At 42.9% G+C, this 23038-nt stretch overlaps 1 protein-coding gene across 1 annotated transcript; it reads right to left on the bottom strand.

Moving 5' to 3' along the window:
* Window positions 1-15017: 15017 nt before the first annotated feature.
* On the bottom strand, window positions 15018-16566 carry LOC123154409 (hydroxycinnamoyltransferase 4-like). The gene has a single exon (XM_044573157.1). It carries the CDS (start codon window positions 16510-16512, stop codon window positions 15217-15219), a length of 1296 nt encoding a protein of 431 aa, XP_044429092.1. The 5' UTR covers window positions 16513-16566; the 3' UTR covers window positions 15018-15216.
* Between the last annotated feature and the right edge of the window lie 6472 nt (window positions 16567-23038).

The raw sequence follows: 23038 nt of genomic DNA, 5'->3' as shown, positions 1-23038 counted from the left end.
CACGCTTCATCGAAGGGCAATAGAGTTGATGTAGAAGCCCTCCGTGATCGAATCCCCATCCGACAGTATGTCGGAAAAGGCCCCAAGATGGGATCTCACGGGAACAGAAGGTTGCGGCGGTGGAGAAGTGTTTTTGTGGATGCTTCTGGAGGTTCAGGAATATATATGAATATATAGGAGGAAGAAGTAGCTCAAGGGAGTCATGAGGGGCGCACAAGGTAGGGGGCGCACCCTCCACCCTTGTGGCCGCCTCGTGGCTCTTCTGACTTGATCTCCGAGTCTCCTGGGTGTCTTCTGGTCCAAGAAAAATCATCGCGAAGGTTTTATTCCGTTTGGACTCCGTTTGGTATTCCTTTTCCGCGAAGCTAAAAAATAGGAAAAAAAACATAAACTGGCACTGAGTTCTAGGTTAATAGGTTAGTCCCAAAAATAATATAAAATAGCATATTAATGCATATAAAACATCGAAAACAAATAATAGAATAGCATGGAACAATCAAAAATTATAGATAGGTTGGAGACGTATCAAGCATCCCGAAGCTTAATTCCTACTCGTCCTCGAGTAGGTAAATGATAAAAACAGAATTTTTAATGTGGAATGCTACCTAACATATTTATCCATGTAATTTTCTTTATTGTGGCATGAATGTTCAGATCCATAAGATTCAAAACAAAAGTTTAATATTGACATAAAAACAATAATACTTCAAGCATACTAACAAGGCAATTATGTCATCTCAAAATAACGTGGCCAAAGAAAGCTTATCCCTACAAAATCATATAGTCTGGCTATGCTCCATCATCACACGAAATATTCAAATCATGCACAACCCTGATGACAAGCCAAGCAATTGTTTCATAGTTTTGGTGTTCTCAAACCTTTTCAACTTTCATGCAATACATGAGCGTGAGCCATGGGGAATAGAATATTGTGGTTGTGGAGAAGACAAAAAAGAGGGAGATAGTCTCACATCAACTAGGCGTATTAACGGGCTATGGAGATGCCCATCAATAGATATCAATGTGACTGAGTAGGGATTGCCATGCAACGGATGCACTAGAGCTATAAGTTTATAAAATCTCAAAAGAAAATTAAGTGGGTGTGCATCCAACTTACTTGCTCATGAAGACCTAGGGAAATTTGAGGAAGCCCATCACTGGAATATACAGGCCAAGTTCTATAATGAAAAATTCCCACTAGCATATGAAAGTGACAACATAGGAGATTCTCTATCATGAAGATCATGGTGCTACTTTGAAGCACAAGTGTGGAAAAAAAGATAGTAACATTGCCCCTTCTCTCCTTTTCTCTTTTTTTTGAATGAGCTTCTTTGGCCTCTTTTATTTTTCTTGTAAAGTCCGGAGACTCATCCCTACTTATGGGGGAATCATAGCTTCCACCATCCTTTCCTCATATGGGATAATGGTCTAATAATGATGATCATCACACTTTTATTTACTTACAACGCGATACTTAGAACAAAATATGACTATATGAATGCCTCCGGCGGTGTACCGGGATGTGCAATCAATCAAGAGCGACATGTATAAAAAATGATGAAGGTGGCTTTGTCACAAATACGATGTCAACTACATGATCATGCAAAGCAATATGACAATGATGAAGCATATCATAATAAACGGAATGATGGAAAGTTGCATGGCAATATATCTCGGAGTGGCTATGGAAATGTCATAATAGCTAGGTATGGTGGCTATTTTGAGGAAGGCATATGGTGGGTTTAATGCACCGGATCAAGTTGCGCGCACTAGAGAGGCTAGCAATGGTGGAAGGGTGAGAGTGCGTATAATCCATGGACTCAACATTAGTAATAAAGAACTCACATACTTACTGCAAAAATCTTATTAGTTATCGAAACAAAGTACTACACGCATGCTCCTAGGGGGATAGATTGGTAGGAAAAGACCACCGCTCGTCCCCGACCGCGACTCATAAGGAAGACAATCAATAAATAAATCATGCTCCGACTTCATTACATAACGGTTCACCATACGTGCATGCTACGGGAATCACAAACTTTAACACAAGTATTTATACAATCCACAATTACTCACTACTTTATATCTCAAAACAATCATAAGGAATCAAACTTATCATAGTATTCAATGCACTTTATATGAAAGTTTTAATTATATCCCTCTTGGATGTCTATCATATTAGGACTAAATTCATAACCAAAGCAAATTACCATGCTGTTGAGAGACTCTCAAAATAATATAAGTGAAGCATGAGAGTTCAATAATTTCTATAAAATAAAACCACCACCATGCTCTAAAAAGATAAGTGAAGCACTAGAGAAAAATTGCCTAGCTCAAAAGATATAAGTGAAGCACATAGAGTATTCTAATAAATCATGATTCATGCGTGTCCCACTCAAAAGGTGTGTATAACAAGGATGATTGTGGCAAACTAAAAAGTAAAGACTTATATCATACAAGATGCTCCAAGCAAAACACATATCATGTGGTGAATAAAAATATAACCTCAAGTAAAGTTCCCGATAGACATAGACGAAAGAGGGGATGCTTTCGGGGGCATCCCCAAGCTTAGGCCCTTGGTTGTCCTTGAAAATTACCTTGGGGTGCCTTGGGCGTCCCCAAGCTTAGGCTCTTGCCACTCCTTATTCTATAGTCCATCAAATCCTTACCCAAAACTTGAAAACTTCACAACACAAAACTCAACAGAAAACTCATGAGATCCGTTAGTATAAGAAAATAAATCACCACTTATGGTACTGTTGTGAACTCATTCTTTATTTATATTGGTGTAATATATATTGTATTCCAACTTTTCCATAGTTCATACCCCCGATACTATCCATAGGTTCATTAAAATAAGCAAACAACGCATAGAAAGCATAATCTATCAAAAACAGAACTGCCTGTAGTAATATGTAACTCTCGAATACTTCGGTAACTCCAAAAATTCTGAAAAATTAGGCCAACCTGTAAAATTTGTATCTTAATCTTCTGCAAAAAGAATCAGTATTTTATCGCTCTTTTTAAAAAAAGAGAATTGTTTTCCTTGGTGCAAAAGTTTCTGTTTTTCAGTAAGATCAAAGCAACTATCACCATAAGCCATCCCAAAGGTCTTACTTGGCACAAACACTAATTAAAACACCAAAACACCAAAACACAACTACTACATAGGTAATAATGTGTATTTTATTCAAGAACAGTAGCGAAACAAAAAACTCAAAAATAATATTGAGCCGCCTCCTGATACGTCTCCAACGTATCTATAATTTTTTATTGTTCTATGCTATTATATTATCTGTTTTGGATGATAATGGGCTTATTTTTACACTTTTATATTATTTTAGGACTAACCTATTAACCGGAGGCCCAGCCTAAATTGCTATTTTTTTGCCTATTTCACTGTTTCGTAGAAAACGAATATCAAACGGAGTCCAAACGGAATGAAACCTTTGGGAACGTGATTTTTGGAACAAATGTGATCCAGGGGACTTGGAGTGGACGTCAAGCAATCAACGAGGTGGCCACGAGGCAGGGGGCACGCCTACCCCCTGGGCGCGCCCTCCACCCTCGTGGGCCCCTCATTGCACCACCGACCTACTTCTTCCTCCTATATATATATCCATATACCCCGTAAACATCCAGGAGCACCACGAAACCCTATTTCCACCGCCGCAACCTTCTGTACCCAAGAGGTCCCATCTTGGGGCCTTTTCCGGAGCTCCGCCAGAGGGGGCATTGATCACGGAGGGCCTCTACATCAACTCCATGCCCCCTCCGATGATGTGTGAGTAGTTTACCTCAGACCTTCGGGTCCATAGCTAGTAGCTAGATGGCTTCTTCTCTCTCTTTGGATCTCAATACAAAGTTCTCCTTGATTCTCTTGGAGATCTATTCGATGTAATCTTTTGCGGCGTGTTTGTCGAGATCCGATGGATTGTGGGTTTATGATCAAGTTTATCTATGAACAATATTTGAATCTTCTCTGAATTCTTTTATGTATGATTGGTTTATCTTTGCAAGTCTCTTCGAATTATCAGTTTGATTTGGCCTACTAGATTGATCTTTCTTGCAATGGGAGAAGTGCTTAGCTTTGGGTTCAATCTTGCGGTGCTCGATCCCAGTGACAGAAAGGGAAACGACATGTATTGTATTGTTGCCATCGAGGATAAAAAGATGGGGTTTATATCATATTGCATGAGTTTATCCCTCTACATCATGTCATCTTGCTTAAGGCATTACTCTGTTCTTATGAACTTAATACTCTAGATGCATGCTGGATAGCGATCGATGTGTGGAGTAATAGTAGTAGATGCAGAATCGTTTTGGTCTACTTATCTCGGACGTGATGCCTATATACATGATCATACCTAGATATTCTCATAATTATTCGCTTTTCTATCAATTGCTCGACAGTAATTTGTTCACCCACCGTAATACTTATGCTATCTTGAGAGAAGCCACTAGTGAAACCTATGGCCCCCGGGTCTATCTTCCATCATACAAGTTTCCAATCTATTTTATTTTGCAATCTTTACTTTCAATCTATATCATAAAAATACAAAAAAATATTTATCTTATTATTATTATTATTATTATTATTATCATCATCATTATTATTATTATTATTATTATTATTATTATTATTATTATTATTATTATTATTATTATTATTATTATTATCTCTATCAGATCTCACTCTTGCAAGTGGCCGTGAAGGGCTTGACAACCCCTTTATCGCGTTGGTTGCGAGGTCCTTATTTGTTTGTGTAGGTACGAGGTGACTCGCACGTGGTCTCCTACTGGATTGATACCTTGGTTCTCAAAAACTAAGGGAAATACTTACACTGCTTTACTGCATCACTCTTTCCTCTTCAAGGGAAAACCAACGCAGTGCTCAAGAGGTAGCAAGAAGGATTTCTGGCGCTGTTGCCGGGGAGATCTACACCAAGTCAAGACATACCAAGTACCCATCACAACTCTTATCCTTCGCATTACATTATTTGCTATTTGCCTCTCGTTTTCCTCTCCCCCACTTCACCCTTGCCGTTTTATTCGCCCTCTTTTCCTTTCGCCCTCTCTTTCCGATCGCCTCTTTTTTGCTTGCTTTGTCACTATGTCTAGTCCTTTATCCGCTCCTTTGTCTCCCGAGAATGAAGTTCTTAATTTGAAACAAAGGGAGGGAGAAAATCTATAGGATGCCTAGTACAAAATTTGCAATGCGCAAAATAGATCTACTAGGAAGCAATCTACTTCTGTTCTTCTTCGCAATTTTTATGTAGGCATCACTCCTTGGAATATATGTATTCTTGATACCATTACCGAAGGAAATTTCTTGGGTAGCCATTCTTTTGATTCTTATAATGCTATGATAGATTTGTTTGGCCCACCACCTCTTTTGATTAATGGAACTATTTTAACTTTGGAACATGTGATGCAACGACTTGAAATTATTGAAAATAAAGTTGCCACCGTAGAGTTAATTGAAAATTTGGATAGGAAGATCCATAACCAAATTACCCAATACGGATCTAAGGTAGGAGTTGCTCTTAAATTTTTAAAGAAAAGGGACCTATGGTTAATGAAAAGATAGATCAAGATTCCACTAGAATTGATAAAATTGAGGATATTATTACCAACCTTGGGTCTGCCTTTTCTTCCATGAAAAACACTCCTCCTAATGCTAAGATTGCCAAATTGATGTATGTTCCTAAAAATAAGGGTGAAACTTCTAGTAAGGAAAATGCGGACCTCAAATCCATAAGTGTTCACCCCAATTTTCTCACTATCCTTAAGGAACCTTTTGCTACAAATGATTTTCTTGATTTTGTGCCTAGGAGTTTGATAATTAATAAAAAGAAAGAAACTCCTAAAAGTTATAGGTTTCTTATTGAAGAATTGCCTACCAAAGATGGCAATACCTAGATCTATCCTTGCTTTTATGCCTAGCTAGGGGCGTTAAACGATAGTGCTTGTTGGGAGGCAACCCAATTTAATTTTTATTCCTTGCTTTTTGCTCCTATTTAGTAATAAATAATTTATCTAGCCTCTGTTTTGGTTGTGTTTTTTGTGTTTAGTTAGTTTTTGTGCCAAGTAGAACCGTTGGGAAGACTTGGGGAAAGTCTTTTTGATCTTGCTGTAAAAAACAGAAACTTTAGCGCTCACGAGAATTGCTGCATTTTTTACTGGAGAGTGATACTTAGTTAATTCTTTTTGCAGATGATTAATATATAAATTCTTCACGTCCAGCAATTTATTTTAGAATTTATTACTACAGACTATTCTGTTTTTGATAGATTCTATTTTTCGTGTGTTGTTTGCTTATTTTGATGAATCTATGGCTAGTAATAGAGTTTATAAACCATAGAGAAGTTGGAATACAGTATGTTTAACACCAATATAAATCAAGAATGAGTTAATTACAGTACCTTGAAGTGGTGTTTTGTTTTCTTTTACTAACGGAGCTCACGAAGATTTTCTTTTAAGTTTTGTGTTGTGAAGTTTTCAAGTTTTGGGTAAGGATTTGATGGATTATGGAACAAGGAGTGGCAAGAGCCTAAGCTTGGGGATGCCCAAGGCACCCCAAGGTAAAATACAAGGACACCAAAAAGCCTAAGCTTGGGGATGCCCCGGAAAGCATCCCGTCCTTGGTCTTCGTTCATCAGAAACTTTACGTGGAGCTATATTTTTATTCTCCACATGATATGTGTTTTGCTTGGAGAGTCTTGTATGATTTGAGTCTTTGATTTTTAGTTTACCACAATCATCCTTGCTGTACACACCTTTTGCGAGAGACACACATGAATTGGAATTTATTAGAATACTCTATGTGCTTCACTTATATCTTTTGAACTATATAGTTTTCGCTCTAGTGCTTCACTTATATCTTTTAGAGCACGGTGGTGGTTTTATTTTATAGAAATAATTGATCTCTCATGCTTCACTTATATTATTTTGAGAGTTCTTTAGAACAACATGGCAATTTTCTTTTAGGCATAATAAGAAACTTTCATATAAGGGCATTGAATACTAAGAGAAGTTTGATACTTGATGATTGTTTTGAGATATGGAGATAGTGATATCAAAGTTGTGCTAGTTGAGTAGTTGTGAATTTGAGAAATACTTGTATTGAAGTTTGCAAGTCCCGTAGCATGCATGTATGGTAAACATTGTGTAACAAATTTGAAACATGAGGTGTTATTTGATTGTCTTCCTTATGAGTGGCGGTCGGGGACGAGCGATGGTCTTTCCCTACCAATCTATCCCCCTAGGAGCATGCGCGTAATACTTGGTTTTTGATGACTTGTAGATTTTTGCAATAAGTATGTGGGTTCTTTATGACTAATGTTGAGTCCATGGATTATACGCACTCTCACCCTTCCATCATTGCTAGCCTCTTCAGTACCGTGCATTGCCCTTTCTCACCTTGAGAGTTGGTGCAAACTTCGCCGGTGCATCCAAATCCTGTGATACGTATCACACATAAACCTCCTTATATCTTCCTCAAAACAGCCACCTTACCTACCTATTATGGCATTTCCATAGCCATTCCGAGATATATTGCCATGCAACTTTCCACCGTTTCGTTTATTATGACACGCATCATCATTTTCATATTGCCTTGCATGATCATGTAGTTGACATCGTATTTGTGGCAAAGCCACCATTCATAATTCTTTCATACATGTCACTCATGAGTCATTGCACATCCCGGTACACCGCCGGAGGCATTCATATAGAGTCATATCTTGTTCTAGTATCGAGTTGTAATCATTGAGTTCTAAATAAATAGAAGTGTGATGATCATCATTAATAGAGCATTGACCCAATAAAGAAGGCCAAAAAAAGAAGGCCCCAAAAAAAGGGTAATGCTACTATCCTTTTTCCACACTTGTGCTTCAAAGTAGCACCATGATCTTTATGATAGAGAGTCTCTTGTTTTGTCATTTTTATATACTAGTGGGAATTTTTCATTATAGAACTTGGCTTGTATATTCCAACAATGGGCCTCCTGAAGTGCCCTAGGTCTTCGTGAGCAAGCAAGTTGGATGCACACCCACTTAGTTTCTTTTGCTGAGCTTTCATACATCTATAGCTCTATTGCATCCGTTGCATGGCAATCCCTGCTCCTTGTATTGACATCAATTGATGGGAATCTCCCTAGCCCATTGATTAGCCGCGTCGATGTGAGACTTTCTCCTTTTTTGTCTTCTCCACATAACCCCCTTCATTATATTCTATTCCACCCATAGTGCTATATCCATGGCTCACGCTCATGTATTGCGTGAAACAAAAAGGTTTGAGATTACTAAAGTATGAAACAATTGCTTGGCTTGTCATCGGGGTTGTGCATGATGAGAACATTCTTGTGTGATGAAAATGGAGCATGACCAAACTATATGATTTTGTAGGGATGAACTTTCTTTGGCCATGTTATTTTGAGAAGGCATGATTGCTTAGTTAGTATGCTTGAAGTATTATTATTTTTATGTCAATATTAAACTTTTATCTTGAAGCTTTCGGATCTAAACATTCATGCCACAATAAAGAATATTACATTGAGAAATATGTTAGGAAGCATTCCACATCAAAAATTCGGTTTTTATCATTTACCTACTTGAGGACGGGCAGAAATTAAGCTTGGGGATGCTTGATACGTCTCCAACGTATCTATAATTTTTGATTGTTCCATGCTATTATATTATCTGCTTTGGATGATAATGGGCTTATTTTTACACTTTTATATTATTTTTGGGACTAACCTATTAACCGGAGGACCAGCCCAAATTGCTGTTTTTTTGCCTATTAACTGGAGGCCCAGCCCAAATTGCTGTTTTGAATATCAAACGGAGTCCAAACGGAATGGAACCTTTGGGAACGTGATTTTTGGAACAAACGTGATCCAGGGGACTTGGAGTGGATGTCAAGCAATCAACGAGGTGGCCACGAGGCAGGGGGCGCGCCTACCCCCCTAGGCGCGCCCTCCACCCTCGTGGGCCCCTCGTTGCTCCACCGACCTACTTCTTTCTCCTATATATATCCATATACCCCGTAAACATCCAGTAGCACCACGAAACCCTATTTCCACCGCCACAACCTTCTGTACCCAAGAGACCCCATCTTGGGGCTTTTTCGGAGCTCCGCCGGAGGGGGCATTGATCATGGACGGCCTCTACATCAACTCCATGGCCCCTCCGATGATGTGTGAGTAGTTTACCTCAGACCTTCGGGTCCATAGCTAGTAGATAGATGGCTTCTTCTCTCTCTTTGGATCTCAATACAAAGTTCTCCTTGATTCTCTTGGAGATCTATTCATTGTAATCTTCTTTTGCGGTGTGTTTGTCAAGATCCGATGAATTGTGGGTTTAAGATCAAGTTTATCTATGAAAAATATTTGAATCTTCTCTGAATTATTTTATGTATGATTGGTTTATCTTTGCAAGTCTCTTCGAATTATCGGTTTGGTTTGGCGTACTAGATTGATCTTTCTTGCAATGGGAGAAGTGCTTAGCTTTGGGTTCAATCTTGCGGTGCTCGATCCCAGTGACAGAAAGGGAAACGACACGTATTGTATTGTTGCCATCAAGGATTAAAAGATGGGGTTTATATCAGATTGCATGAGTTTATCCCTCTACATCATGTCATCTTGCTTAAGGTGTTACTCTGTTCTTATGAACTTAATACTCTAGATGCATGCTGGATAGCGGTCGATGTGTGGAGTAATAGTAGTAGATGTAGAATCATTTCGGTCTACTTGTGTCGGACATGATGCCTATATACATGATCATACCTAGATATTCTCATAATTATTCGCTTTTCTATCAATTGCTCGACAGTAATTTGTTCACCCACCGTAATACTTATGCTATCTTGAGAGAAGCCACTAGTGAAACCTATGGCCCCCGGGTCTATCTTCCATCATACAAGTTTCCAATCTATTTTATTTTGCAATCTTTACTTTCAATCTATATCATAAAAATATCAAAAATATTTATCTTATTATTATTATCTCTATCAGATCTCACTCTTACAAGTGGTCGTGAAGGGCTTGACAACCCCTTTATCGCGTTGGTTGCGAGGTTCTTATTTGTTTGTGTAGGTACGAGGTGACTCACGCGTGGTCTCCTACTGGATTGCAGTGGCGTAGCTAGGGGGTGGCCAGGGTGGTCCATGGACCACCCTGGAATTCCCCCATAGCTTATGTATAGTGTAGTAAAAAACATTTCGTTTAAAATAAAACAAAACTTGTGTAAATATTTCTATTACCGGACCACCCTGACAAATCGGGCTGGCTACGCCACTGCTGGATTGATACCTTGGTTCTCAAAAACTGAGGGAAATACTTACGCTGCTTTACTGCATCACCCTTTCCTCTTCAAGGGAAAACCAACGCAGTGCTTAAGAGGTAGTACCTCCCAACTAGCGCTATTGTTTAACGCCCCTACCTAGGCATAAAAACATAGATAGATTTAGGTATTGTCATCTTTGGTATGCAATCCATAAGTACCTCTCATAATAGATTCATATGGCAACTTAATTTTTTTTCTAGTAAAGTGTTCCATGCCCTTCCTTAACGGAAAATGAAATCTAATGTTTCCTTCTTTCATATCAATAATTGCACCAATCGTTCTAAGGAAAGGTCTACCAAGAAAAATATGACATGTAGGATTGCAATCTATATCAAGAACAATGAAATCTACGGGCAGATAATTCCTATTTGCAACAATAAGAACATCATTAATCCTTCCCATAGGTTTCTTAACAGTGGAATCCGCAAGATGCAAATTTAAAGAGCAATCATCGAATTTACGGAAACCTAACACATCACATAAAGTTTTTGGAATCGTGGAAACGCTAGAACCCAAATCACACAAGGCGTGGCACTCATATTATTTAATACTAATCTTAATAGTAGGTTCCCACTCATCATAAAGTTTTCTAGGGATAGAAACTTCCAATTCAAGCTTTTCTTCAAAAGATTGCATCATAGCATCAACGATATGTTTAGTAAAAGCTTTATTTTGATTATAAGCATGAGGATAATTCAACATGGATTGCAACAAGGAAATACAATCTATTAAAGAACAATTATCATAATTAAAATCCTTGAAATCCAAAGGAGTGGGTTCATTGCTACTTAAAGTTTTGACCTCTCCAATCCCACTTTTATCAATTTTTGCATCAAGATCTATAAACTCCGAATCATTGGGACGCCTTCTAGCTAAAGTTGACTCATCTACAGTCCCATATTTATCAAGATTTATTTTAGAAATAAATATTAATAGGAGTCACATCAATCACTTTAAGATCTTCATCATTATTTTCACAAAAACTAGAAGAACACATTTTTACAAACCAATCTCGTTTAGCACTCATCTTAGCGGTTCTTTCTTTGCACTCATCAATGGAGATTCTCATAGCCTTTAGAGATTCATTGATATCATGCTTGGGTGGAATATATCTAATTTTCAAAGAATCAACATCAAGAGAACTTGTATCCACGTTCCTAGCCAAATCATCAATTTTAAGCAATTTTTCTTCAACCAAAGCATTCAAACTCTTTTGCGAAATAATAAATTCTTTAACACCATTCTCAAAATCATAGGGCATCTTATTATAATTTCCATAAGAATTGTTGTAGGAATTACCATAATTATTAGATGAATTACTAGGAAACGGCCTAGGATTAAAATTACCTCTATATGCGTTATTACCAAAATTGTTCCTACCAACAAAATTCACATCCATAAATTCATTATTATATTCAATCAAAGTAGACAAAGGCATATCATTAGGATCAATAGAAGCACTTTTGCTAGCAAATAATTTCATAAGTTCATCCATCTTTTCACTCAAAACATTAATCTCTTCAATCGCATGCACTTTTTTACTAGTGGAAGATCTTTTGGTATGCCATTGAGAATAATTAACCATAATATTATCTAGGAGTTTAGTAGCTTATCCTAGAGTAATTTCCATAAAAGTACCTCCCGCGTCCGAATCTAAAAGATTTCTAGAAGAAAAATTCAATCCGACATAATTTTTTTTGTATAATCATCCACAAATTCAAACCATGAGTAGGGCAATTTCATAGCATCAATTTCATCCTCTCCCAAGATTGTGAAACATGTTCATGATCAAGTTTCTCAAAATTCATAATATCGTTCCTAAGGGAGATGATCTTAGCGGGAGGAAAATACTTGGAAATAAAAGCATCTTTACACTTATTCCATGAATCAATACTATTTTTAGGCAAAGATGAAAACCAAATTCATTGGATCTCAACAAACACACCGCAAAAGAAGATTACATCGGATAGATCTCCAAGAACATCGAGGAGAACATGGTATTGAGAATCAAAGAGAGAGAAGAAGCCATCTAGCTACTAGCTATGGACCCGTAGGTTTGTGGTAAACTACTCACGCTTCATCGAAGGGCAGTAGAGTTGATGTAGAAGCCCTCTGTGATCGAACCCCCCTCCGACAGGATGTCGGAAAAGGACCCAAGATGGGATCTAACAGGAATAGAAGGTTGCGGCGGTGGAAAAGTGTTTTCGTGGATACTTCTAGAGGTTCGGGAATATATTGAATATATAGGAAGAAGTATGTCAGGGGAGTCACGGGGGCCCACAAGATAGTGGGGCGCGCCCTACCCACCTGGGCACACCCTCCACCGTTGTGGCCGCCTCGTGGCTCTTCCGACTTGATCTCCAAGTCTCCTGGGTGTCTTCTGGTCCAAGAAAAATCATCATGAAGGTTTTATTCCGTTTGGACTCCGTTTGGTATTCCTTCTCCGTGAAGCTAAAAAACAAGGGGAAAACAGAAACTGGCACTGGGCTCTAGGTTAATAGGTTAGTCCTAAAAATAATAGAAAATAACATATTGATGCATATAAAACATCCAAAACAGATAATGTAATAGCATGGAATAATAAAAAATTATAGATACGTTGGAGACGTATCACGTCGCTCCTGTGTGGCCTTAGCGCGACAACATGCATACAGATTTAGCGCGACATCATAAGGTATGGGATAAAAGGACATCATAAAGAGGGGTATAAAGAGGGGTATATCATAAAGAGGACATCATAAAGGACATCATATGCTTGTTAATCTAATATACCCTTCTTTATGATGTCCTTTTATCCCATACCTTATGGGGTCCTTAAGAAAGCAGAATTTTATAGAGCTAGGTTGGTATATATGGCAGGAGGATGAAGATAAGAAGAAATACCATTTGGTAAACTGGAAGACATGTTGTATAGACCTAAAGACCTTGGCGGATTGGGTATCTTAAATTTAAAAATCATGAATATGGCTTTGCTTCTAAAGTAGTTTTGAAAATTAGAAAATGAGGAAGGATTATGGCAATCAGTTCCATGGAGCAAATATGTAACTGATGGCTTCCTTTCTAGAACAAAACACAAAAATGGAGATTCTCAATTTTTTGCTAGTTTGCTTAAAGTCAAGGATATATTTTATAAATTCTGCAAAAAAATCATGGGGGATGGTAGGAACACAATATACTGGGTAGATGATAAGCCACTTAAGAAGGCATACCCTAGATTATATATGCTTAACTTTGATCACGATATCACTATGGCTGAAGCCCTAGAAAAAGGATGGCTTGGCTTTAAGTTCAGAAGAACTTTGCATGGAGAAACACTTGATCTCTAGAGGAACTTGAGAAGGATATGTGAGGAGGTTACAATGGCAGGTGGGAAAGATCAGTTGGAGTGGATGCAACTTGTAACAAGCAATTCATTGGCAAATCCTTATACATGAAATTGATAGAAGATGGGTGTGATTTTCCACCAAAATTTCTCTGAAAAGTTAAAGTCCCTGCTAAAATAAAGGTGTTTCTCTGGTTAGTTAACAGGAGGAGCAACCTAACTGAGGAACAATCTGCTCAAGAAAGGGTGGAATGGTAGTAAACAATGTGTTTTTTGTGGGCAAGATGAAAATATTGATCATTTATTTTTCAAATGCTTGACTGCTATTCTGGTTTGGATTCTACTCAAATATGTTTTTAGCTTAAATGCTATACCGGATACCCTAACTGTCTGTTTTGGGAACTGGCTTAGAAGTTTTTCTAAGAAAAACAAAAAACTGGTATGGTTGGCTTATCTGCCGTTTTCTAGACTCTTGAAAGTGCAGAAATAATCTCATTTTTGAAAATAGATCATATTCTGGCCCATTGATACTAATTAGGCTGATATGTTATTGGATCGTGGGTTGGTCGATTTTGCAGATCAAGGAGAAAAAAAGAGAGGCAATGATGGTGGGGGCAAGACTTCTTAAGCAAGTAGCAAGTGAGATTTACAGGGCTTCGCATGGATGGCGTAACGGGGTCTACATGCTGTAGTGAACAAAAGATAAGAAGATGATCCTGTGAAGCTGTTTGTTTCGTCATGTTGCTGCATTCTCAGTTTATCATTTTATGTTTGTATGCCTTTGCACTATGTTGAACTTGGTCTAGCGATGTCGTCTCTTCTCCACTTTTGTTCCTCTGGGGGGATCGTCCCCTCGAGAAGTGGCAGATGTTTGGTCGGGCCTTGTGGTAGTCTCTCTGGAGAACTTGTTTACGTTTGTGCAGTAGTTTGATCTTAGGAAAACTGCATGGTTTCTTTAATGGAAATTGGAAGGAAGGCCCTTCTTCTATTAAAAAAAAACTTCAGTCACCTGAAAACTTATTTTGGGTAAGTCAACTTTATCTATATCTATCTATATCTATACCAATATAAAAAAACCCAAAGGGGCAGATCCAATTAATCTCGGCTATCAAATCATGTCAATCCAACGACCTAGACTGTTTCAATGTCGAGCGCTCAACACGTTTAGCGTGCAATTAATTTCATGCCAAATATAGTGTTAATTACATAATAACACGCAAATAATATCCTACTTAATATCCGCATGCACTTAATATACTTTGAAATTAACGTGCATTGCACGTACACATTGACTAATAAGTCATTAGATTAAGAGATTCAACTATGATCTTTATTTCTCCCTCTTTCTTTCTCTCCCAACGGTTCCTTCTTCCACAAAATCAACTTACCCAAATTACAAATTCAATCAAGTTACATATAGGTACTATGAAAAAACAGCCTATAGCACATGCAACCACACTATACAATCCATTCTCTCTCAAAATAAAAATAAAATAAAAAACACTATACAATCCATGCAACGAACGTCAGACGATGGTACGTAGTGTACTACACCTCGAGACGGGCCAGCTCGTCGGCGAACACCTTGCTGAACTCCGGCATGCTCTCTGGCTCCAGCGACAGCGCGAGCGTGAGGGCGCCGTCCTTGCCGGGCGCGTTCATCACGTACACGAAGCCGCTGTAGTACATGAGCGCGGGCCCCATGAACGCCGGCGCGCCCCACCCGAAGTCGGCGTCGGAGAGCGACATGCCCATCCAGCTGATGGCGCGCAGGTGCGCGCGCGAGATGCCGCTTCGTGGCAGGTTCATCACGTCCACGCCGTCCAGGTAGTCCACCAGAGACCGCGCATGGTCGTCCCCCTGGCTCGTCGCCGCGCGCGCGCGCCGAGCAGCAAAGTCCACCGGGTTAGACACCACCTCCCCGACGGTGGCCACGGTCGACGTCCGGATCACCGCATTCCCGAAGTAGCCCCGCGGGAGCGGCGGCGCCAGGCGCGGGCGCATGTCGATCATGGAGTAGAGCCGCGTCTCCGCGTCCAGCGGCAGGCCCCGCGCGCGGCACGCGCACTGCCACACCAGCGCCACCACGGCGCGGAACGTGGACGCGCCTGCGCACCGCGCCCTCAGCGCGCTCACCTGCTGCTTGCTCACCGTGATCAGGGCGCTCGCGTACGTGGACCCAGCGGTTGCCGCGTGCACCGGGGCTGGCTCCGGCTTGTACTCGGGGTGGTCGTACGGCACCGCGCGCTCTTGGCGCGCGGCGAGCAGCCTGTGGTCGAAGCTAGGCGGCACGGGCGCGTCATCTTTGGTGGAGCCGCGGGCGACGCTCGCCCAGGTCTCCACGAAGAGCGCCGCGCTCCGGGCGTCGACGACGGAGTGGTGCATCGCCAGGCCGAGCACGACACCGCCGCAGCGCAGGTACGTGACCTGCGCCAGCAGCAGGACGCACGGCGGGTTCGGTGCGGGCGTCGGGGGCACGAACAGGTCGCGCATCTCGCCGCACGGCACGAACTCGTTCATGAGGTCCTCGAGCGCGTAGTGATCCGAGCGCGCGGTGACGAAGACCGCGCCCTCGCCGGTGCAGTCGATCTGGACACGCCCGGCGCCGTCCAGCCCGAGGCGGCCGGCCAGCGGGTAGAACTCCACCAGAGCCCTGGCGAGGCTGTCCTTGACGGCGTCGGCCGCGAAGAAGCCCGCATGCTCGCCGTTCGGCCGGTAGAAGTAGACCGTGGGCGTGTAGCCCCGGCGCGCAGCCAGGTCCAGGTTGGACAGCCAGACGGCGCCCCCCGGCGTTGCCTCCACCGGGACGACCATCTCCGTCGACAACACCTGAACGGCTGCCATTGTGTGCCTCGTGTACGTACGTGTCTCTTGCTCTCTTTTGTGCTGCTGTACGTGCTTGGGACTTGCGAGTGCTCTACTGCTGTGCGTGGACGTGGATGGTTTATATAGGCAGAGCATCAGCTGTGCAGTAAAGGCGGTGGAGAGGCAGCAGGGAGCTCAGTGGGAGACCGAATAAAGCGAAGTCGTCACACGTAAAATTCGGCAATGCTAGACGTACGGAGGCTTTACAGGACTTTTACAGGCAATGCTGAGGTGGGCTGGTTTAATTGGTAATTAGATGAGGCAGGCCCCACCCTGAAACTCAGGGGGGAGGAGATTAGTGAGGGAGGAGGGTTGGTCTGTAAATCCTTGTAAAACAAATCCGTACGTGTAGCATTTTTGCGTAAAATTTGGCCCGTTTGGGCAAGACCTATCGCGTGTCCATATTCTTATTGACCCACTTTGGTAAATGCGCAGACCATATGCTTTTTTACGGTTCTCCTTTCATAAACGCGCACACCTGATTCACCTTCCAACACTTCGACGAAATTTCTCCTTTTGTTACAGTTGCAAACAACCAGACCATCTGAGCTCTTATGAATCATGCCACATGGACGGTTCAACGGAATTCGGCTTAATTCTTAGCTCTCCGACCGAATTCTGCAAGATGTGCCGGAGACATACCTCAACATGTTCTCCGACGTTGCTAGACACAATGCCGGGACGAGGGCTAAGCGGGGAGAACGCCGGTCTGATGCCCCCCTTTCCCTAAGATTTTAGGGCACCCTCTAGAAACACCTCTCTAACCAAAAAGTGGTTTTATAATCCCGAGCTCAAATGCTCCTGCATGAGCAATAAAATTAAAAAAAACTGAACTTATTTGGCAACAAACACTGCTTAGTTTTTTGCCTGCGTGTAAAATTTCGTGATGACATAAAATTTGTCAATGTCTGGACGAAAATAACTAAATCAGTTCTCCAAAATGCCGTCAAAAATATATTTTTTGGACTATCAATTTTATTATTTTTGGTCCAGACCTCCATGGATGTGATTGGGTCATTGTGTGCCTCGTGTAAGTACGTGTCTCTTGTGCTACTGTACGTGCTTGGGACTTGCGATGCGTGGACGTGGATGTTGTTGTGTCTCTGAGCTCTTTGAATGGTTTATATATAGACAGAAGCTCAGCTATGCAGTAAAGGCAGTGGAGAGCCAGCACGGAGCTCAGTGGGAGACCGAACAAAGTGAAGGTCGTAAGTGCCACAAAGTTTGGCCGTTCGCGTGTTCATATAATCTTATTGACCCACTTTCGTGAATGCACAGACCATGTGCCTTTTCTATATTCTCCTTTCGTAACAACGAGTCACGCCACATGGACAGTTCATCGAAATTCGGCTCAATTCTTAGCTCCCTGACTGAATCTTGCGAGATCCGTCGAAGACACATCTTCACACGCCCTCCCACAACACTAGACACACTGTAAGGACGAGGACTAAGTGGGGAGAACGTTGATCTGATGCCCAGTTTTCCCTAGGTTTTTAGGGCACCCTCTAGAAACACCTTTCTAGCCTGAAAGTGGTTTTATAATCCGGAGCTCAAATGCTCCTGCTTGAACAATAAAATCCAAAAAAAAATAAGAATTTAAAGTAAACCGAACTTATTTGGCAACAAACACTTCTTAGTTTCTTGCCTATGTGTAATTTTTGGTGATGACATAAAATTTGTGGATGTCTGGGCGAAAATAACTAAATCAGTACTCCAAAATGCCGTCTAAAAAATATTTTTAGAGTAACAATTTTATTATTTTTTGTCCAGACCTCCACGAATGTGATTGCATCAAAAAAAATTGCATGTAAGAAGATAATTCAACAATGTTTGTTGCCAAAAATTTCAAAAGTTTTTGAAACATGAGGGTGCATTTGAGCTCAAGTGTAGAAATTCCATGCCCAATCTCTACCCTCCAAATATATAGAAAAAGAGAGGGAAATGTACATGCAACTCTATCATCCTGATTTTCGATGGGTAGGAAGTCTCAGCATCTTCCATGCTCCAATGTCGTCCACCTCACCACGCAAATCGCTGCCAAACGGCTCCGCCTTTCATTGCGGACATGTTCATGTTCCCGTGTCGCCAACCCGCCTGAGGACGTGACCCACCCAACTGCCGCCATGGCCACATCGCAGGAGTATGCCGCGCACGTCCCTCTATTGCTTGGGCATCGCCGCTATGGAAAGAGCCCTTGCTATTGAAGATCAAAAATTTTGTTTGGCAATTATTGAGGGATCGCCTATCATTTGGGACAGAGGTGATCAAGAGACACAACCCGGGGAATGGGCTATGCCCTCTGTGTGAGGTCCTGGAGATAGGGACCCACATCCTCTTCTCTTTCACGGAAGCAAGGTTTCTTTAGAGTTTTGTCTATGAGGCTCTAGGGCCTGACTGGGAGGCCCTGGACCTGGCTGGGTTCATTCAAAATAGAGCCAACCAGATCGGTAGGAGGAGACGCCTTTTCTGGCTTGCATTGACAGCATTAGCTTTGACTGTGTAGATGATGTGTAATAAGAAGGTGATTGAGAGAGTCTTTCTTCAACGAGCCTTTGACTCGATCTTCACATTCCTGGCGTTCTTGTAGGACCGACACCCGCTATCTAGGCAGCACGACCGTGAGCGGTTGGGAGTGATGATGGACGTGATGCATGATGCCGCTCGCTGCCTTACCTTGCAGCAGCCCCCTGAGGCCGAGGTCACTTGGTGGCCTATTTATTCTTTTATGCTTTTTCTCGGGCGTGTTTGTGTTGTTGCCCCAGCAGAATATTCTATTTCGATGCACTTAAAACTCTTGTATGGAAGAGGTGGTGTGGCTTTATTTGTAAAGCGGGGGTGAAAGCCTATTTCAAGAGAAGACCGCCCAGACCTACTCTTTTCGTAAGGCTAGCAAAATGGGGATGCTGCAGCATGCAACTTTAAGGTCAATGACCATGGTTCTGATGTGGGATACTATCTAGGTGATTCCATCTATCCTACATGGTCAATATTTGTGAAGATATTCTCGACCCTCAATGTAAAAATAGTGACCACTTTGCCAAGGCTCAAGAGGCTTGCCAGAAAGATATCAAGCTTCTGGTGTGTTGCAAGCTTGGTTTGCAATTGTGTGGGGTCCTGCTACTTCTGAAAATATATTTAATCATATGTAATTTGTTGGAAAAAGATGATTATACTGTATATTTCCAAAAACACCATATTAATGAAGATACTCGTTTGTGTATGAGTCTAGACCATTACATAAAAGTTTATATTTGTACATGAGACTAAATCAATATAAGAAAGTTTATATTTGTGACCTTGCTAGTAGTTCATATGTGATATTAGATCAATATGTGAGGTCAACATCCATATTATCAATCATTTGTATTAGATGTACAAACGTGAGAAATTATAATAATGTCGTGGACTTGATAATAATTAGGTTTCACTTGTGCAATAGCTACATAGTGATCTTTTGGATGGGACAAACAAATAAATTTGTTTAAGTAAATTTTCCTCCTTAATAGGAAGACAACATAATGGTAAGTGTATTTGTTTTACTTTGTCCAAATATTGTTTCCTCTCATTACTTTATCCATTCTAAAATACATGACACATTAGAATCGAAGAGTCTTTGAGATGTAAACTTCATTATTTGGTAAATTATTATATTGCTAAAGGGTAGAGAAATTTCTTTATAATTTCCTTGGAAGTCCACTTAATGCGCGGCTCGCCGGTCCTGGCCGCCCCTTCTTCTTCTTGCGCCTCCTCGCAAGAAAAGTCGCCAGCTCCTCCTCCTCCTCCTCCTCCTCCTCCTCCTCCTCCTCCTCCTCGTGCTCCTCCGGCTCCTCCTCGCCATACTCGAGCTCGTCGTCCATGCCGCCGCTGAGGTCCACCGTGTCGTCCTGGGTAGCGAACCCGGGGACGCGGCGGCCGCGGCCGAGCCTGCCGTGATGATGTCTTCCATGTCGGCGTCGGTCTCGTCGGTGTCGCTGAGGTACGACGTGGAAGCTTGTGAGAAGGTCAGCGCGACACGGCGAAGAGGGGGCGTCGGGGAGCACGCGTAAGCCGGTGGCGAGTAGTTGTATGGAGGGTGTCGTGGTTCTAGGTCTGACAGTAGTGTAGGGGGGTAAGTATGGAGAGGTAGGATCTTAGCTGTGGAGAAGTTGTAAGCACGCAAGGTTTACGAGTTCAGGAGCTTCTCGGAGGAAGTAATAGCACTACGTCTCGGAGCTAGGAGGCGGTCGACTGGATTATATGAATATGGGTTACAGAGGTGCCAACCCTTGTCTCGGAGGAGGGGGGTGGCTTATATAGAGTGCGCCAGGACCCCGGCCAGCCCACGTTACAAAGGGTTCAATGTACATTAAGGCAGAGCGTTACTGGTAACGCTAGTAATAAAGTGCTATGATGACCATAAAAGCTACTTAATGACCGACCGTTAGCGTGCGGAGTGACTTCAGGTCTCCTGGCCGTCGAGTGGTTGGATCTTGGTCGAGTGATTGTTTCTTGGTCGAGCATCTTCGAGTCTGTCGAGTGGAACACCTCCAAGTCGATTGAAAGGTGGTTTCTTCTAGAGATGTCCTTGGGTAGGGCAGTTAGGACAGGTCCATGACCCTACCCTAGTTGCGTAGCTTCATCATTAGCCCCCGAATGGATCGAGGTTTGAGTGGGGAAGGAGTTGATAACCTCTCCGACTCATTTTTCATGCCGTGAGCATATCTTGTCCCGGATCAATGGACCTGAGTGATGACAACAACTTCCTTTTCAGTCGCCTTGATCCATTCTTAATTCTTCGCCGAGTGAGTTTCTTCGCTTGTAAGGCTCCGAGTGACGGTGTGGAGGAGATCTTTGGTCTGGCCAGTTGTTTGCTGCGCGCAGATTTCGCGGGATCCGAATTTTGGGAAGCGCGCGGGACGGGGGTGGCCGCAGTAATCGGAGGGGATAGAGCGGAGCCGCCTCGATCCCCGCGCCACCTTTTTCGCCACGTATCACGCGCGCGGTCGTTACGGGATTTGACAGAGCCCCTGGGCCTACCCGTCAGCCACTCGGAAGCGGCCTGATATAAAGCGCCGGACCGGAGTCTCCTGAACAGTGCATCTCATTTCCTCTTCTCTTCCTCACGCCCCTCCGCCGCGCTCGCTCTCGCCCCAGCGCCACCGCACCGTACGCGTCCCGCCAGCGACAATGGGGAAGGAGAAGACATCGGCTCTGGAGCGGGCAAAGAAGGCGACAACGAGGTCGAAGGGGAAGGCGACCAGCCGGGGCAGATCTTCCTCGCGGTCCGGCCTGCCGAGGGGCTGGATCCAGGGCGACTGGATCCACTCGAGGATCTCCCAAGAAGACCTCGACGACTTGGCCGAAGGAGGGCTGATCCCCTATGACTCGGCGCGGCTTCCGGGGAAGGAATCTGAGCCGCAGCCTCGGGAGGGTGAGCGTGTCCTTCTTGCTACCCACGTCGACCGTGGATTTTCCTTGCCCCCTCACCCCTTCTTTCGAGGGTTTCTGAACTTCTTTGGGGCACAACTCCATCATTTTACTCCCAACTCAATCGTTTATCTTGCCGCTTTCATTTCTTTGTGTGAGAACTTCCTAGGTTGTCAGCCTCACTGGGGTCTCTTCAAGCATATTTTCACTTGTCGCTCCCAGACAGTGAAAAAGGCTAATCCGAGTGACGAGAGGACCCAAGTGATCCAGATGTGTGGGGGTCTTGGCATCCAGACAAGAGGGAAAAGCTCCTTCCCGGCCATGATTCTTCCCGACTCAGTTCGCGGATGGCAGTCGACCTGGTTTTACTATAAAGACCAGTCGACGCCAGGGCAATTGACTGGCCTCCCTCCCTTTACCATGGACCAAATGGAAAAACCCTCCCCTTTGAAGGTGCTCCCGGAGGAGAAGGCGCACGTGAAGGTGCTGGTCGACCGAGTGGTCCAGCTTATTCGTGACGGGGTCACTGGTATGGATCTCTTGGAGGTCTTCCTTCAGCGGCGCATCCAGCCTCTCCAAGCCTGAGACCATCCGATGTGGATGTATTCGGGTCTTGAAGACTCCACTCGGATCCAGCCGGAGGAGGTCGACGACGACACACTGGAGAAGTGGTTGTCTGGCATTACCGGGAATAAGGACAATCCCAGGGGAGCCAGGAGAGTCCCTCCATTCGACCAGTCCCACACACCCGAGCAGGTCTGATTTTGAGTTTTTGCTTGTAATCTGAATTCACTCGCGTAGCTGCCTATAATGCGTTGACTGACTTTGATCTACCTGCTTTCTTTCAGGCCATTATTGAAATGTATTCAATGCCCAATGGGGAGCAAGAGCAAGCTCTGGAAGGCGAGGTGAGTGGCGCCGAAAGCGGCGAGTGGACTTCCGATGGTGAAGGGGATGGAGGAAGAGACGACTCAAGCGGTGGAGAAGAAGTCAAGTCGCCTCCTCGCAGGGAGAGGCGATCCAAGCTTGACCAAGAACGACCGAGTGCCCGTGACAAGGCAACTGCTCCGGCTGGTCAGTCTTTGAAGCGCCCTCGGAT

This window comes from Triticum aestivum, chromosome 7A, assembly GCF_018294505.1.
Source record: "Triticum aestivum cultivar Chinese Spring chromosome 7A, IWGSC CS RefSeq v2.1, whole genome shotgun sequence".
NCBI classification, from domain to species: domain Eukaryota; kingdom Viridiplantae; phylum Streptophyta; class Magnoliopsida; order Poales; family Poaceae; genus Triticum; species Triticum aestivum.
Note: the sequence above shows the minus strand (reverse complement) of the source record. Positions and strands in the feature narration are given on the sequence as shown.